At 41.1% G+C, this 19,087-nt stretch overlaps 1 protein-coding gene across 1 annotated transcript; it reads left to right on the plus strand.

The window, feature by feature from the left end:
- The first annotated feature begins 604 nt into the window (after nt 1-604).
- Nucleotides 605-16,652, plus strand: RWDD1 (RWD domain containing 1). Its single transcript, XM_036317374.1, has 7 exons — nt 605-896; nt 9,912-9,977; nt 10,880-11,010; nt 12,674-12,817; nt 14,879-15,011; nt 15,718-15,780; nt 16,360-16,652. Exons 1-7 carry the CDS (start codon nt 824-826, stop codon nt 16,479-16,481), a joined length of 732 nt encoding a protein of 243 aa, XP_036173267.1. The 5' UTR covers nt 605-823; the 3' UTR covers nt 16,482-16,652.
- The last annotated feature ends 2,435 nt before the right edge of the window (nt 16,653-19,087 follow it).

The following is a 19,087-nucleotide window of genomic DNA, read 5'->3' on the forward strand; positions in this document are numbered from 1 at the left end:
CAATCACAGACATCTTTAAGTCCGGGTACAGCCGCGTGCATTTCACACACTTAGAAGTGGAGCCTCGGGATCTGAACGCAGAAGCCAGATCTCCGGACTTGCCGTCCATCTCTCTCCCGATTCACTCGGAGTCGCCGCCGTTCAGGGGTCGGACCCGCGGGACCCACCGGCGGAGCTTCCGCTTCCCTCCCTCTGCCCGCTGACTTCAGCATGGCTTCCCGCCCAGCTCCCGCGGGACGCCACGGGCCTTCGGGGTGGAAGCGCAGAAACCGCCTGCACCCCATCATCAGCCCGCACTCACAGTGCGCGCCGGTCTCCCCACAGGCCATCCGATCGCAAACCGAAAAGCCGGAAACGCCGGAGGTCGCGCACTCCCTCCCCGAGCCTCCACCGGCGACTCCCTCCCGCTCGGGAACCAGAGGCCGCCCTTCAGCCCTGACTCATCGAGCGCGGATGCCGCGCGGAGGGGCTCCTCGGACTCAGGGCCCGCGAAGCCCCGGAGCCGGCCTAGGTGTCTGTGGCGAACGCCAGACCGGGAGCCCTCACCAGCCCGGCCAATCCCGAGCGGGCGTGGCACAGGCGGCTGCTCAGCGCCCCGCCGGCCAGGCCCAACGAGTCGAACGCGGAACTCGGGAGCAGGCGGAGGCCGGCGCGGGGCTGGGGCTCAGCTGGCCCGCCTGGCTCTGGGCGGCGGGCCTCCCAGCCGGGGACTCTGCGCCTGCGCCCGCCCGGCCGCTGCCCGCTCTCCCGGCGCCGCCGTGGTCCCGGCTGCGGCGCGCCGCCTGGGTGTCTGGGCGATCCATGGGCAGCGGCGAGGGCCACGATGACAGACTACGGCGAGGAGCAGCGCAACGAGCTGGAGGCTCTGGAGTCCATCTACCCCGACTCCTTCACAGGTGACTTCCGCGGCCGCGTGCCCGCAGCCGTCCCGGGCTGGGGTGGGATGGGCCGGAGCCGCCGCCGCCGCCGCCCTCGGCCTCCCGGGCCACGATGGTGGCCGGACAGCGAGGCCGCGCGGCCACCTCTCCCGCCCCTCTCTCCTCCAGTTCTTCCCGCGAAGTGTCCAGGCCACTTGGGAGCAACTCCGCGGCTGTTGCTCCGCCGGTTCCCTGGGACCTAAAAGTCCCGGCGAGGCTGGCTGGGTCCCGGGAGACTGTCAGGCCTCGAATTCGGTCCCGGACGCTTAGGTGCCGGTGTAACTTACGGGAACCGGAGGGTGAACGACATTAACACGAAACATACTCCACGTGGGAAACATGCTCCGCGTCCAGCGCCGCAAAGGCGCCCGTCTTCACATCCTCACCTGCGTTCGGGGAGAAGCCGTTTTCCTGCGAATAAAGTGTATGGGAATCAGAGTAGTGTTTATCTAGCATCAGTGTGCGAGCAGCATTGTTCTGGAAGTGTGTCCTTTTCCTTAAAAAAAAAAAAAAAAATGCCCTGGCATTCTGCAGAATGCCCAGTGAGTGATGGAGCCCAGAGTTCGGGTCCGCTGTGGACTCGCAGGTGGTCAGGCAGGAGGCGGCATTAGACTCCATCCAGCCCGGGCTGCGTGCAGCCGGCGGGGCGGCGTGCTCTGGGTTGCGGCAGGTCTGGTCCCAAGAGTTAGCTGGGTCTGGAACTCCTTTCCTGCACCTTCACTTTCAGACGTGTGGGATGTGGGATCAGGCTCCGGCTGGGATGGGGAGGGTGCGGGGGCCGGGGAGGAGCAGATTACCTGGCAGGTTGAGCTAAGCAGAGGTTCTCAACCTGTGGGTCGCGACCCCTTTAGCGGTCGAAGGACCCTTTCACAGGGGTCGCCTAAGACCATCCTGCATATCAGATATTTACATGACGATTCATAACAGTAGCAACATTACAGTTATGAAGTAGCAGCGAAAATAGTTTTATGGTTGCGTCACAACATGAGGAACTGAGAACCACTGAGCTAATGTAACATGTTAAGTGCATGACGTCAAGGAAGACACTTGTGTATTAAGCGGTGCTCCAGACGATTCTTTTTAAAAAAATAGACTTCTTTATTGATTTAAGAGAGAGGGAGGAAGAGAGAGAAACATCAATGATGAGAGAGAATCATTGATTGGCTGCTTTCCACACGCCCCCTACTGGGAATCAAGCCTGCAACCCGGGCATGTGCTCTTGGCTGGAATCGAACCCGGTACCTTTCAGTCCGCAGGCTGAGGCTCTATCCACTGAGCCAAACCGGCCAGGGCCAGACGATTCTTAAAATGCAGCAAGACAGCCGTGTCTGTGGCTTCTCCCACGTTACACTCAGTGTTGTGTTTTTGAGAAGTGATCAAATAAAAGCAGTCAGAGTGAGTCGAACCCGGATTTGTGGGACTTCTGTTCCCCATGCCTTCCTCTGGGTGTCGTCTGTCACTGACCGTCAGAATTCAGTGTGTAAGGTTCGTTACTTCAACTCAAGGCCCAGCCCCTCTCCCTTCCATCGTGTCGTGTAGTTTTCTCAGCTCTGCCTTGGACCGCTGCTTGCAATGGTAGCAAATGTTGTTCTGCCTTGCCAACAGGCAGATGTCTCTCAGCTACCCCGTGTAGCCCCGCCCCGTTCATGTTCTCTCTCACCAGCAGCTCAGCTGTGCTGTGAGGATGTTAATGGGGTGAGTGAAGAGGGCTTGAGAGTGTCGTTAACTGGGTGTGTATGGAGTCTGGCTCCCTTCTCTCTCCTTGCTTATGTGTCAGTGTCTAAATAAATTGGAATATAGGGTCAGTTGTTGGATATACTCTTAATTGTGACATGTGGCCATTCCGGTTACATTGGAAATGGCACAGGCACGGACACTGTGTAGGCAGAGTTCAGAAGGCATTAAGATGTGCTATTCTTTTCATTTCTTTGGACATAAAGTATCCCTCATTAAATACTGTGCATATAAGCGTTTATAAAAGCGATACATTTTTAACCCTACAACCGCCTTGGTGGTTCTTTTGTATTGTGCTAGGCGCCGATACAGTTCAGTGTATGTAATTCTTGTCAGAGGCAAAAGTGCTTGAGGATTATGCGTTAGGATAATAAAAGACCAATAATAAGTTGATGACTATTTGACACCTGCAAGTATTCTGCAGGATCAGCTGAGCCCATCAGTCTCTAATTCCTATCAACATTCCTAGAGTCTTTGCAATAAATAAATTGAGATGTTTTGATTAATAGTTTTTTCAAAAATCCTGCCTTACTTGTTAATCACGTTCTTTAGGAAACCTCTCAGGGAAAAGGCAGAGAACTTTGGAATAAAATGTTTTCATGTTGAGTCTTTTGAAATCTTCAGGATTTGCAAGGTTTACTGTTTTATGGTCTTCTTTTGTGTTGATGATTTTATACTTTCATATTTTCGGACCAGGTTTAAGAAAGAAAGATTGCTTGTGTCAGTTAGCCAAGGGACACAAATTGGCAGTTTTCTAACTACATTTTGAATCACACTTAATCTTGGATTTTTAATATCATATTTGGTAAATGCTCAATGCTGTTGATGAAGGATGTAGAGATGCCTTTTTTTTTTTTTTTTTTTTGCCAGATGGTTGAGTGCTTGACAGAAAAGCCTTGTTAAGCACATTATGACCCCCTTGTGCAAGCAGGAGGCATAGGTCAGCCAGCTGTAGCCTCAGCCCTATAGGCCTAGCTTAACCTCAGAATTGGTTGCTTAACTATCTGCAAAGAACTTCTGGTCCAGTGTTGCATTTGTTGTAAATTCTAAACATATCATAATACAGTTTCTTCTTTTTGCCTGTTCTATAGCTTGACTGCACATTGACCCAGTGTTTCCAACTGCTAGTCTTCCAAAATACAAACAGACTCTCCTGTAACACATTCTCCTTCAGTAGTGCCTCACTAGGCAAGGTCCAGCTAAGGTCGTAGAATTTGGTTATTTCCATTTCTGTATCAGCATCTCTGGCTATGAGAAGTTTTGTTGAAACGTACGTGTTGGCTTTGGGCTAACCAAAAGTCTAGTTCCCCGAATTCTGGTTGGTCTTACAAAGAGAGGTAATCCTGTATTTGCTGGGTCAGTACCTCAAAGTAGCAGCCATGAGCCTTTAACATTTATGATTGCATCTTACAGATGGGGCAGAAGTCATCATGTGAAAGCAGTTTTTCTTGACAGACACATCCTAAGAAGCAAAGGGGCTATTTTAATATGCTGTCTGGTACTTTGTTAAAACCTTAATGTCATTTGTGTGCCCCTTTAGTGTACTTGTCAGCTACTCTACCTCTTTAATCTCTGTTCTTGACAAAATCTTTAATTCTGTCCATCTGTCCCTATATCACCTACCACTTCTACCCCCCACTGGTTCATTCCACTATGCCCAACAGCCTGACTCTTTTTCTCAAACGCATTTGATCCACTTACAATGGTGGAAGTCTAGTATCTTTAGGAAGGCTGATCTTTCCTCTACTTGCCCCAACAGTAATGCATTGGAACTGGGATTGTTCCTTCAACAGGATACAGGAATCAGTCATCTTTGCAAGCCCAGTTAAGTAACTTTCCCATCCCTATTTTAGTCATCTCCAAGCTTTGGCATATTATTCTTTTCCATGTTTTTTTAAATACACTTTAAAAAATTAGGTTTGGCTGTGACAGAAAACCTCAAATTACAGTGGTTTTTAAAAGGTAAAAGTTTATTGCTCTTGCACATAAAAAATAGTTGTGTAGCTCTCATCCAAAACTTCCTCAGGGACCCAGGCTTTTTAGTTCTTTGTCATCCCCAAGATGTAGTCACCCTCATGGTAAAGATGGTAGCATTCCTTTTCCAGGCAGTAGGTTAAAGAAAATATAGTTGAGGAAATTTCCTAGAAACTGTCAAAGGACTTACTTGCTTCCATCTCAATTAGTTGGAACTCAGTCATTTCAGGAGACCTAACTGGAAGGGAGGTGAGAAATGTACTTTTTGTTCTGTGTGCTCATTAAAAATGGTCTGATTGGCTCCGGCTGGTAGCTTTGTTCGTTAGGGTGTTGTCCCGATATGTCAAGGTTGCCCGTTCAATCCCCCATCAGGACACATACAAGAATCAACCAACTGAATGCATAAATAAGTGGAACAACAAATCGATGTTTCTCTCTCTTCCTCTCTCTCTCCTTCTCTCTTTCTTCCTTCCTTTTTCTCACTCTTAAAAAAAATGATATGACTGGAAGAAGGGGAGAGGATTTGGTGGGATATTAGCAGTGTTCTCCAGTATCCTTTTTGTTGTTGTTTCTGGGTCACAATTTTTTCTCTCTAATGGCTGCCAGGTGTAGTGGGTATTATTAGCTCTGTGTCCTTAGACCAGTGGTTCTCAACCTTGGCTGCACATTAGAATCACCTGGGAATCTTTTTAAAATCCTGATTTCTGGGCCTCATCCTCCGGAAATTCTGTTTCTTTGTTACTAATGTTGTGGCCCCACCCCATAACAAGGAAACAGAATTTCCGGAGGATAAGGCCCAGAAATCAGGATTTTAAAAAGATTCCCAGGTGATTCTAATGTGCAGCCAAGGTTGAGAACCACTGCCTTAGACAAATCATATAACTTCTCCAGTCCTCAGTTTCCATATCTGTTTAATGAAGAATAATGTAAATGGAAATACTTTATAACTGTTAACTATAAGACACTTTTCACTGGAAATTTACCATATTAGTTTCTGATTCTTCTAATATAGCTTTATAATTCCTCATCCTTATCAGCGAATAGTTTTGATTTCTGTTTTCATCAACTGCTGATGAAATGGAAATCAATAGCCATACCTTGGAAATGCCATCTTCAAAAATCTGGCTTCTGGGATTCCTCTTTCTGTCTATAAACTTTGTAGCCCTCTAGTTCTTTTCATCCCCGTACTTTCACTGACATGCCTTTCGTCATGATCTCTTATGGATTAATTGTTTATCAGCTTCTTTCGTGTTCATGTTGCCTCCCTAATCTGTCTGGCTCCAAAGGTCAGGCAGTTAGAGATGTTCTTGCTACCACCCATATCATCATTTACCAAGTATTTACCAGTTGTGATTGTTAGAAGCCCAGTCTATTGGGAAAAGACACTGGATAAGTAATATACAGCACAGTGTGATGGCTCTTTCATGGAAGTATGTATAGGGTGCAGCTGGAGCATAGGGAGAGATGAGGGTCTGAGTTGTTTTGGAAAACTGAGGGGTGATGAGGAGTTATATGAATGAAATGTGGGGAAGGACTGTTTCAGAAAGCCGGAGAAGAACCAAGCAACGCTTAGAGAGATGGAGTTACATTTATTATTATGCGGGCCCAGAGAAAAATGTCTCTAGAATTCTGGGCGAAGTCACACAAGAAGTTTCCTGTATTTATACCTTTTTACCCTTTTTGTCTCCCAAATATGGGGTTTTCCGGTCCCCTTTGCAAGTTCTTTTATTTTTTTTTAATATATTTTATTGATTTTTTTACAGAGAGGAAGGGAGAGGGATAGAGAGTCAGAAACATCGATGAGCGAGAAACATCGATCAGCTGCCTCCTGCACACCCCCACTGGGGATGTGCCCACAGCCAAGGTACATGCCCTTGACCAGAATCGAACCTGGGACCCTTCAGTCCGCAGGCCGACGCTCTATCCACTGAGCCAAACCGGTTACAGCCCCTTTGCAAGTTCTTAAAGAGCCCCTATGTGCTGGGGCTTTGAGACCTCGACCAAAGGCTTGGCCTGGTGCCCGCACTGGTAACTTTGGGGAAGGTTCAGTGGCCTCCTGAAATGGGAGTAGTCTTATTTTCCTTATTATTTAAGCCAGCAAGCATTTACAGAAGCCAAAATGCAGGGTTAAAATTTCAAGCAGCAGTTTTTATATAAGATGGATGCTTCAGGACCACAGCATAAGTAGAAGGATGAGTCTGTGTCCAATGGGCAAGTGGCCTGGTATTGCTAGAATAAAAAGGGAGAAGTGGGAGTTGTGGAAATGAGACCTGACAAGTAAGCAGGGGCCAGATCACAAAGGGCCTCGGTAGGAATTTAGGCATGATCTTACAGGCCAAGGGTTCATTGCCCATTTCCTTCCCACCTAGCTGCACAGGCACATGTGCATTGTAGACACATTGGAGGTGCATGTTGTAGACACTGCCGTGTCAGACCTGGATCTTGATAGCTGCGGTGGTTCACAAATAAAAGTCTTTTCTTGAATTTGTTTTTACCTCTCATGGCTGCTGCTTTTCTTTTCATTTCTGGCACTTTTTCCTCCTCTTATGTTGGAGACCGGGTGTAAGCTGACACGGTCCTTGCACCTGAAGGGGCTAGCAAGGCTGGGACCCTTACCCACACAGTTTTCCCAGACTTGTTTGGGTGGCGGTTATCAGTAGATAAGAGCAACCTTTGTAGAATGAGAACAGCCTTTCATGGCTTACCAAGAAGCCTGTAACTATTTACTGAGATTTGCTGTACCGAGAATTTGTCCTTCTGCTCTGTCTCTCCCGTAGAGATTAAGAGGAACAAAGAATACATTCCTCTTGACAGACCTCCTATTCAGTGTTTTGTGTATAAAAGGCATTGCGTGGTTAATAAACTTGCTGCAGTTCCTCGATTGACCTGTAGTCCTCCCGATCCCGCTCTCCTGTCTTTCTTTCTTCTCTTAATTCCCACCTCCCTACCTCAGCCCAGTTCAACCTGTCAGGCTGGCCCTGACACTCTTACATTTCGCCCCCCAAATTTAGGGTTCCTTACAAAGCTGGCTTTGGTCCTTATTTCACTCTCCATTTTCTCTCTAGTCTTATAGCTTTAGCTATCACCTCTTTGTGAATGATCCCAAATTAAATTCAAACCTACCTCTAGCTCCATTTGCTCATTTCTGATTGCATACTCAATTCCTCCAACTGAAGGTACTCTGTGTCCTTCAAATGAATCACATTTGATTTTTCTTTTGCATTTCTTGTTTTTGTTCGTGGCTCCACCACCCTCTGCCTGCATATTCAAAATGTCCTTCATCACCATGTTCCTTGCTATTCCCATTGGTGCCAACCTCCTTCAGAACCTCATTATCTTTGCCGGGACAATTTCATTAGCTATCCAGTTCATCCTGCCTCTCTGGCCTCCTTTCTTTCCTTTCACTTTATGCACTGTTGCTAGATTTATTTCGTGTGTTTAGAAATACAATTCTGACCATATCACTGCTGCTAAGAAACAAAAAATAAAAACCTATCACTGTCCACAACTAAACTTTCAACTGTACTTTAAACTAGTGTTCCTCATTCACCTCTCTCACACACATTTCCATCAAATGGGATAGTTTCTTACTCCCTATTGTTCCTTAAGCTTTCCTACCATTATACCCTTGCTGCTGTGTTAATCTACATCTTTTTCTCCATCTCTACTTACCACTATGCCTTAATTCATAGCCTAGCTCAAATGATTTTACTGGAACTTCTCAGCTGGAAAAAAGTTTTTCTGTTTAAATGAAACTCTATAAAGTTATTAAGTTCTGCAGTTACTACCTGTATAACCTTGGGGAAATTAGTAAAAAGCTTTTATCTCAGTTTTCACATCTATAAAACTGGTATGATACAATATTTAATTGATTCTAAGACATTTTTACATTTTAACATCTCTGCCATATGAATTTGTCTTATAAAATCTGTCACGTGTCGTAGTTTAGTTGCAGCTTTTTTTCTTAGTGGCACATAAAGTAGCGTGTATCTTGTACTTGATAGCCTTTTAGGTTTGTGAAATACAGTAACAATATGAAATCATGGTTTGGTGTGAGAATTAACAGGTCTTTATGTAAGTGCATAGCACAGTGCAGGCACAAAGTAATGCTCAATAAGTGTTAGCTGTTGTTATTGGCTATAAGTGATTCCTAACTTACCACCTCATGAAGTCCTAGAAAATGGTAGTAAGTTGTAATGTCATTGGGTTGAACCTTTATTTCTGTAGTTGTAATGTTTACATTTCATGACATGTAAATACTAAAGTTGGTCATGAAAAGAAATAGGAATGAAATATATCAAATATATTTTACACATTTGTTTTTTAAAAAAGGTAAAGCCAATCATAAAAGCTTTATTATAATTTCTGTTCAGGGACATTTTCATCATGGGCTGGCCTGTCTGAGGCCCATTAAAATAGGAGTCCAGTGAGTCTTTTATCTTTCCGACAAACACCTCTCAAGTAATCGTAGATGTTCATCGTTGTTTCAAGTACTTTTAAACTTCAATTAAACTGAAGGCATATGTCTTGAAATTTTTATTGTTAGTGAATATTTATGAAACTCAGAAGTTCCGGAGTAGGGAAAGCTGAGTAGTTTCCATAGTGACTTCTGCAGAGGTCCCATGCTCTTCCATTTCAGAGAGAGGCTGCTGACCTGATTCCACCCTTGTCAGGGGCCAGTGCTTCCCAGGCCTAGAGGGCGGCACAGGCTTTTCTCATGGACTCAGCAGCTGTCATGGCTGGCTTGACTTTCCTTGTTTATTCTTGTCATGGTTCTGAATGCCAGTTTTCTTTGTTTGGTACTAGAGATGCTGTGGGAGAGATTACCTAGAAGACACAAGCTCTAACAAATTAATATTTACTGTTTGTCATGAAGATTCTGAATTGTATTTCAGAATATATTAGTGTAAAAATTAGTGATAATACTGAATATTTATCAGTGGCTAGTTTCTAATAAGAAACATCAAACTTTTTGTTATTCCATTTGGTAATTTTTTAGAATATAATTTTCCATATATAGGTGGAGATTTTGAATTAAAGGTATATTACTTAATTATTTTAATTGATTTGATAAAACTCCAGGAAGGTATCTACTATAGGTATTTCTTTCCAGATTAAAGACAACCAGAGATTTAAATAGAAAATTGATGGATGTGTTTTATCATTTGCGTGTTCTACTTAATCTGTATTTGCGCAAGTGGAATCACTTTCCCTGACTGGGTAGTGATATTTGGCTAATGAGGAAAGCATCTTAATAACTTAACCTCTATGTATATTTTCTTGCAGTATTATCAGAAAACCCTCCTAGTTTCACCATTACTGTGACATCCGAGGCTGGAGAAAATGATGAAAGTAAGTCTAATAAAAAAATACTTGTGGTTTTTCTAAGCCTCTCAGGAATTTTACTCATTCCAGAGCCATTCTGTGCTGGGCCTTGCAGGTGCAGAGGTGCTGAGGTGCTGTTAAGAATCTAGTGTAAGTGTTGTGCAGTTCTAGTTGGTATACTATGTAAACATGACTTCTAGAGAAATAGAAAATCAATAAAATACATTCTGACACAATACCAGTAAGCTTAGTTTTTAAAAGCAAAACAGAAACATTAATGATACATCAGATGGAGAAAAAGTAAGATATTTTTTGGCCAAAACAAGACTTGGCATGCATATGTATTCCAGTGGTTGTGTGGCATTTTGTTCAGTGATTATTATTTTTCCATGACTTTTTTATCTTTGGACATTTAGATTGTTTACTGGATTTTTGCTGCTCTAAATTAGTCAAGATAAACACCTATCTGCATGGTTTTATCTCTCTCTCTTTAGGATGGATATTCTACTGTTATTTAAATATATATGTATAGATGAGTTAAGTGAAAAGTTTTTCACACAGCCTCTCATACTGTCTACTTCAAAACATATCATCTAACAGACCATAGCAATCCCCTGCTGGTGTTGTGCAGACAGAAATATAGGTCCCAGGGCTACCGCCAGGTCTTCTGCACTGGGACTGGCTTCAGTAGAGGCCTAAAAATGAGCCTACGACAGTAATTATTCTGTGTTGTATGTTGTACCTTTTGTTCATCTTGAGGGTTTTAAAAATAGTGTAACTTGTTTTTCTTTAACCTTGTTTTTCTTTGCAGGAAATCTTTCGTGCTTTTTATTGAGACGTAAATTAATTACTGATTCAACAAAGATGTTGACTTCTCTATTATTTACACTTTAAGGTATTCATAGCAAACTGTTTTCTGGTGTTTTTAGCTGTCCAGACTACCCTCAAGTTTACATACAGTGAGAAATACCCAGATGAAGCCCCCCTTTATGAAATATTCTCCCAGGAAAATCTAGAAGATAATGATGTCACAAGCATCTTAAAATTATTAGCATTACAGGTAAGGTTTTGTAATGGTATTATTTTTTTGGCCTTAAGTATTATACATCAATTGCAAGAGTCAAAAAATTCAATTAAACATGTATAATTATTACATTGAAAAAGCAGAATTCATCATATATATATATATATATATATATATATATATATATATATATAAAATAAAGAAATATGCTAATTAACCAGGACGCCGTAACGGGTGGACTGGACAGGAGGAGGTTGCTCGCACAGCGTCTGGGGCGGGGCAGCAGGGGCCTCCTTGTGCCTGCGCTGGGGGAGGGCCTGATCAGCAGCAGCCTCGGCTGCTTCAAGGGCCGGACCAGAGGGTGGGCAGTGCTGCACGATTTCGAATCGTGTGTTGGGCTCCTAGTATGTATATATATTTGTTTGTTTCCCACTCTGTCTTTAGACTTAAGCTGTTCCTGTATCCCTGTTTTGAACTCAGTCAGCCCCATGACTTTTAGATATAAAAAGTCTGACAGGTAAAAGCACAACTTCAATTAGATTCTCAGAATATCCAGTTCCATGTGCAGTTAAAAATTCCAACTGAGAAGAATTGAAATTTTCAACCCCTCTGACCTGTTGCAGGCTAGTTGCCTACAATCTGGGAAGAAGAATAGTGATTGATTTTTTTCTTATGTCTCCTTATCCCTAAGCTTACAAATAGCAACAATGGTTTGTGACTCCTCTAAGAGGGGAGATTACGAAGAAGGAAAATGGGTATTGGAAAATTTTTATTTGGCTAGTTCTGTGGTGGGATGGGCTACCCACAGTATTCAAAGCTGTCTCTTGCTTGGGTAGAGAGTTTCCATGTGTTCTTCAGAGTAGGGAGTAGGGAGGACAAGCAAAATCTTTACCGTCTTAAAATCAGAAGTCCTAGTTTTGTTTGTTCGCTCTAAGAATCAACAGAAAACATGTCTCCATCTTGAATGTGACTTGTATATTTCCAAGAGTATTGATCTTCTTAATGTTGATACTTTAAAAATATCTGGAGCTCCCAGCAAGCGTGGCTCAGTGGTTGAGCGTTGACCTGTGAACCAGGAGGTCATGGTTCAATTCCCAGTCAGGGCCTTCAAATGACCAACGTCAAAGTAGCTTTTGCATTGTAGTCCTTCCATGAGTCAGAGATGCTTTTATATTTGGTTTTGAACCATTTCAAATCAAAAGAAAAAGGTAGATGAAGATAAATCACAGAACTACCTACAATCTTTATTATTATTATATTATGTTAGTAAATTGTTCTGGCCTTAAAGTTCACTTCATTGTCACAGCTCTTAAAATATCCAAAAGGAACTAAAATAATGAAAATATGCTTAAGAGCTGATGTTACTAGCTACTATAGGAAAGGTCTTCTGAATTCTATCTACATGTATGACTATTAAACAGAATTTACTGAAATGTCTGGTTTAGGTTGGATATAGTAAATTACTTTAAAATTTAAGATATTGTTTATATATGTTCAGTTCTTAAATAATCATTTATTCAGGTGTCTGAACTGATATGTAACTGAATTAGTAATCATATTATGAATGCACGGAATTTAGTTATTATGCTGAAACACTCTAATGGATTTTTTTAATTTGTCTGAGAAGTATGCTTCTCACTACAACCCCTTTTTTTGTTGTTGCTTTTTTGTTTGTTTGTTTGTTTGTTTTGTTACATAGGCAGAAGAAAACCTTGGTATGGTGATGATCTTTACTTTGGTAACAGCTGTCCAAGAAAAATTAAATGAAATAGTGGATCAAATTAAAACTAGAAGAGAAGAAGAAAAAAAACAAAAAGAAAAAGAAGCAGAAGAAGCCGAAAAGGTATATTAAAAGCCATGGTTTTTTCACTATTCTCTAAATCTGCCCTCCCTCCCTTCTGTTTTTTGTTGTTGTTGTTGTTTTTATCTGTTTTTGTTTTGGGAAATTTAAGTGATTTTTTGGAACTCACAAAAATAAATGAAAATAAATTTTAGTAAAGCTTTATAAATAAAATCTTAGGAGTTCCTCATTTTGTTGGTGGCATAACACAAGTAACAATAATCAGTAAAGTTTAGTAAAGCTCATACAGGTAAGATTAAGAAATATAAATTACTTCACTTATGGTATAGAGCAGGGGTGGGCAAACTTTTTGACTCGAGGGCCACAATGGGTTCTTAAACTGGACCGGAGGGCCGGAACAAAAACATGGATGGAGTGTTTGTGTGAACTAATATAAATTCAAAGTAAACATCATTACATAAAAGGGTACGGTCTTTTTTTTTTTTTTTTAGTTTTATTCATTTCAAACGGGCCGGATCCAGCCCGCGGGCCGTAGTTTGCCCACGGCTGGTATAGAGTTTAGAATTAATAATGCCCCCACCAGAGTGATTTAAATACATTCATGCAATGCTTAACACGAATATGTTTTGAGAAATGCATTGTTAGGCATTTCATCATTGTGCGAACATCATAGAGTACACTTATACGAACCGAGATGGTATAGCCTCCTGCACATCTAGGCCATAAGGTATAGCCTATTGCTCCTAGGCTACAAACCTGTACAGCATGTCGCTGTACTGAACACTGTAGGCATTTATAACACAATCTGTGTATGCACTAGGTCAGTATTTGTGTACCTAAACATAGAAAAAGTACAATAAAAATTGGTATAAAAGATAAAAATGGTATACCATTAGACTTTATAAAGACTGCACACTTAGGCTACACTAAATTTATAAAATATGAGATTAAATCAAGCACAAGAGAAAATGATGCAGTTAAGAAACTTGGTAAACACAAGATGTGTGAGGCTGCTGGTGTAACATGGCATACTGCTTTACAGCAAACTTTTCATATAAATAGAAAGAGTACATTCTAAAATAATGATAAAAGTACAGTATAGTAAATGCATAAACCAGTAACATAGTTGTTTATTATCATTATCAAGTAGTAGCGTCCTATCTAATAAAAGAGTAATGTGCAAATTAGCCGTCACTCCATCACAAAGATGGCGGCGCCCAGTCCCCTCAGCCGCGCCAGAGTCCCCCAGTCCTGTGGGAGCGGCCACTAAGAGCAGGCAGCATGAGCAGCCTGGCAGAATGCTTGCTTCGTCACCACGGCAACGAGGCAAGTGTTCCTCCCAGCCGCAGAGGGCCTCTGGGCAGTGGGTGCAGAGCGTCCCGCCCTGGCTGTGGAGGGCCCCAGGGCTGCGGGTTTGGAGTGGCCAGGCCCCACAGAGAGCAGAGAACCATGGGGAGTGGGCCTAAGTTGTCAGGGCTCCCGGATTGGAGAGGGTGCAGGCTGAGGGGCCCATCCCCCATGCACGAATTTCATGTACTGGGCCTCTAGTTGTATATAATTGTATGTGCAATATTTTTATACAACTAGTAGCACAGTAAGTTTGTTTACATCAGCATCACCACAAACACATAGTACACTTCCCTATGACATTTGGACAGCTACGATGTCACTAGGCTAGAGGAATTTTTCTACTCTGTTATCTTACACAACCACTGTCGTATAGGTATCCATCATTGACTGAAATGTTTTTATGCGGCACATGACTGTATTTACAAAAAGAAAACCTCAAATTCTGAAATAAAGTAGAAAGATAAGCTATGATGCTAGTGTTCTAAATTGATGTGTATTCAAAACATCACTATTGACAGCAACAGCTTTCTTCTAAATAATGAATAGCATAAAAATTATAAATGGACTTTTTCAGAATAAATCGCCAAAACCAATGAGAGTAGCCAGTGCAGGCAGATATCATTTTAAACACTTTAAAACTTAAAACAGTTTTTCCTGTAAGTGGCTATATTCATTTGTCTAGAAGATCATTAAGTCTTACGTTTTAAACTGTTGTCTCACTTATCTGGTAACCTGTCTTTTTTATTTTCCAAGCAATTATTTCATGGCACTCCTGTTACAATTGAGAATTTCTTAAGTTGGAAAGCCAAGTTTGATGCAGAACTCTTGGAAATTAAAAAGAAACGAATGAAAGAAGAAGAACAAGCAGGAAAAAATAAATTAAGTGGTATGACTTGCCCCTATTTCTGCTCCCCTAAACATTTTGGCATTAGTTCTGATATAGCAAGAGGATCATTTGAACAGATTTCTATGAGACATTTTTTTTTATCCTCACCTGAGGATATGTTTACTAATTTTAGAGATGAAGGCAGAGTGAGAGAGAGAAACATCGATGTGAGAGAAAAACATCGCTTGGTTGCCTATTGCACCTGCCCCAACCAGGGATCAAATCCACAACCTAAGTATGTGTCCTGACTGGGAATCGAACCCAAAACCTTTTGGTGCACAGGACGATACTCCAACCAACTGAGCCATCCAGCCAGGGCTGTAAGAAAATATACTTAGGCATCCAGGGGAAAAAAAGAGAAAGCATTCTCTCTACATGTTGATGTATTTTCACACTTAATTATAATTAATGTTTATGGGTTATCTTTGATCTAAATATTACAATGATAGATCTTGGGGTACAGCTACCATGACTTCCAGGATTGTAAGCCTTAGAAGTGATAGAGTCACATTTGTTTTTCTAGGACTCGAGGCAGACTAGGTTATCAGTTGTTCCATTTTAATGCAAATACATTTTATATGCCTCTTAGCTCAGTTCGTAAATTTATTGAAATTCAGAAAAACAGATTTTCAGACTTTTTCCTGGAGAGTTGTAGAAGATGGAGGAAAACTATGCTGTTCAAATTAAACATATTTATTTCTTTTAGGGAAACAGCTATTTGAAACAGATCATAATCTTGATACATCTGATATCCAGTTCTTGGAGGATGGTAAGATAATATTAGAATTCCACATGTATATATTGTACTGTTTTTAATATTAACCCATGAAAATCAGAGTAATAATGACAATAAATCTTTCCTCCCAAGGGTATAAAGAAATACATTTTAAAGAATAAATTCTAATGTTTGATAAATTTATACATAAACTATAGCAATATATTCTTTAAAGTTTTCTGATCACTTAAGCAAAATCAAATATAGCAATAGCTAAACAATTAAGATCACATTAGCTTCTAACAACTTGTAAACCAGGCCCATGGTCAGTGATCATCAACTTTGTATGACCAGGACATATCATTGTCTTCAATTTGTCACATGCCACATCATAAATAATTCATTCTAGAAAGGCTTTTTTTATAACTGGATTTTTTTAGACTATGAACTGGAAGCACAAAGTTGCTGTTAAAATGTGTGAGTCTTTGCTGACCATTACAGACCATTGTTGGCCTGTAATGATTTGCAGTAGCAATTTAATATTTCATCACCTCCCTTGCATGTGGAGAAGTTTCTGTTTGTACCTTTCATTCCCAAGTATAAGACTAAAGGTGAAATCTTGTTTTTTTGCAGCTGGAAACAATGTGGAAGTAGATGAGTCTTTGTTCCAGGAAATGGATGACTTGGAGCTGGAGGATGACGAGGATGATCCAGACTACAATCCTGCTGACCCAGAGAGCGACTTGACCGATTGATGAGCCATCCCATCTGCCGAGGCTTGACTGCCACAGCATCTGTGGTTATGCCGAGAGGGTGTTGATTTTCCTTCCTTTTTTTCTAAGAAAAAAACAATTTTCAGGAGAATATTCTTCTGAAAGCTTTCATCAATGAACTAATAAACTGACCTTAAAATTTCAAATATAAAATGTTCAATTCCTCTTATTAGTGAGAAGAAGCTCACATACAGTCAAACCTCATTTCTCAAACGTCTGCCATCTTGAACAATTCGGTTCTCAACTAAATTGTTCACAGAACTAATGTTGAATCATACCTTGGTTTTCCACTCGGCAACCTTTTCATGTTGATACCTCACCATGATAAAGTCTCTCAGGCAACAAACAAAGGAGAGAAATAAACATTAGCACAATTTTAAAACATAAAGAGGCCATCAAGAGTGCTAATGTTGTTAAAGGTGTGAAAGAAACAATGATCACGAGCAATTGAAGAGGTAGAAAAACTTGTTTTGGATAAATGAAAAGCAGTTAGTCTAGTGATGGCGAACCTTTTGAGCTCAGCGTGTCAGCATTTTGAAAAATCCTAACTTAACTCTGGTGCCGTGTCACATATAGAAATTTTTTGATATTTGCAACCATAGTAAAACAAAGATTTATATTTTTGATATTTATTTTATATATTTAAATGCCATTTAACAAAGAAAAATCAACCAAAAAAATGAGTTCGCGTGTCACCTCTGACACGTGTGTCATAGGTTTGTCATCACTGAGTTAGTCAGTGACAGCATTTCGGAGGCAGTGATATGAACAAGCAAAGATATTGCATGCTGTTCTGAAAGACACCCTTGGACCAAGTGCCAAAAGTGATTTAAGGCTAGTAGGGGGTGTTTTGATAAATTTAAGAAAAGAAGTGTTTATTTACAGATTAAACAGTACATTAGACATGTATATAAGAAAGGTGAAAATGGATTCATTTGGAGGTCTGGAATGGATTAATTCAATTTACATCATTTCTAATGGGAAATGATTCCGTTTTTGAAAAAATCACTTCTCCAACAGCCCTCTGGAACGAATCAAGTTCGAGAACTGAGGTTCCACTGTATTTTAAATCATTTTGTGTTGGAAAGAGATCTTCAGACTAGAATATAGACTGCTGCTATGCTTAGGTGTGGTTTTATATACCAGGAATTGGAATAACTCAGTGACTTTTGGATTCTAAGTGTTGTCATTCATATACATACATTACTATAAGACTGAGGTGAATAGAGTATTAAACTTTCTGAATTCTAGCCTTTGGGTATGATAAATTTAAGTCTTAACAAAACCAGAAGCACATATTATAGTCAGGAATAAAATGGACTTTAGTCCTATTTGAATCAGAACCATCTGTGGAGTTACTGAAGTGTTTTAGGCCTTTCTCAGTTTAAGTTAATAAACTCTGAGCCTCAATCTGAATCTTAAAACTGAAATCTCATGCCAGTGACTCTGGTTGTGATGCACACTCCTGATTAAGAACCACTGTCCTACCCTTGTGAAGTCTATATGTTGTGATGCTCCCCTGTGCTTCTAATTAACCAGTCTGAAAGGTTCTGAATTCCGGGTGTTGTACACGGTCTACAAGAGAACCACACTCCACATCCATGCACATGTGAGACCTTCAGAATAATTTGAAATGATTGACTTGGGAATTCCAGGTAGGAGAGTCAGGCTTCATGCAAGTTAGCCACTCACTGCAGATTTGGAGGATCGAATCTTCACCACAATGAGAAATCACTTGTGCTATTGATTGCAAATACTGCTTCCATTCAAAAATTTATATGCCGAATACCCACAAACACAGCACTGTCAATCCCATGTTTATATTTGGAGTCAGCCCTTATGATTAAAATCAAATCATTTAAGACAAAGGTATCATTGAGGAATTTAATACTTTTCACCAACTAGAGCCCGACCAATACAAAGGAATGATAGTCACGTTCAGCATTTCTATGCAGAGAGAAGTCCAAAAGTTTGTGTTATGTGAGGTTTTGCTTTTCCTAAGGAGATCCTTTTTGAAGCTGATCAGTAGATGTGTAAGAATCTAAAAGAGCAGTTCAGTTAAAGTTAAGAAAAGTGGAGGTCAATGAAGACTTGACTGAAGTGTCAAGAATGACTCCACTTCCCCCTTGCTCATGATTTTTTTAAAGTCTTAAGCTTTATACGTTTTCTGCAGGTATCAGAGTGGATTGCCAACTTTGTCATTTCAGAATGCCATTTTCAGAATTAGGCAGAACCCAATGATATGGCAACGAAGACAAGCTGGTTAGTTCTAATGATACTTTGAAGTATTTTTATCCAGAGTAAATATTAACTTTACTGTTGGCTCTGTATTCTTCAAATTAACCAAAGACTCTGGTTTTCAAACTGGAGCATACATCTTACCCAAGGTAAGTGCCTCATTCCCCTCAGCCTAGTCCCTGGTAGTTCAAAAGGCATCAGGGTACCCTGGCCTCTATCTTCAACATCATTAGGTAGAAAGGTTGGAGGTGGAACCATGTGGAACTATCAGGTAAGGGGGTCTTCACATAAATGAAAGTGCTCAATGAATGAGCAAAATGAAGTCGTTATTGCTAACGCCATGCAGACAT

Source organism: Myotis myotis, unplaced genomic scaffold (genome assembly GCF_014108235.1).
Source record: "Myotis myotis isolate mMyoMyo1 unplaced genomic scaffold, mMyoMyo1.p scaffold_m19_p_7, whole genome shotgun sequence".
NCBI classification, from domain to species: Eukaryota; Metazoa; Chordata; class Mammalia; order Chiroptera; family Vespertilionidae; genus Myotis; species Myotis myotis.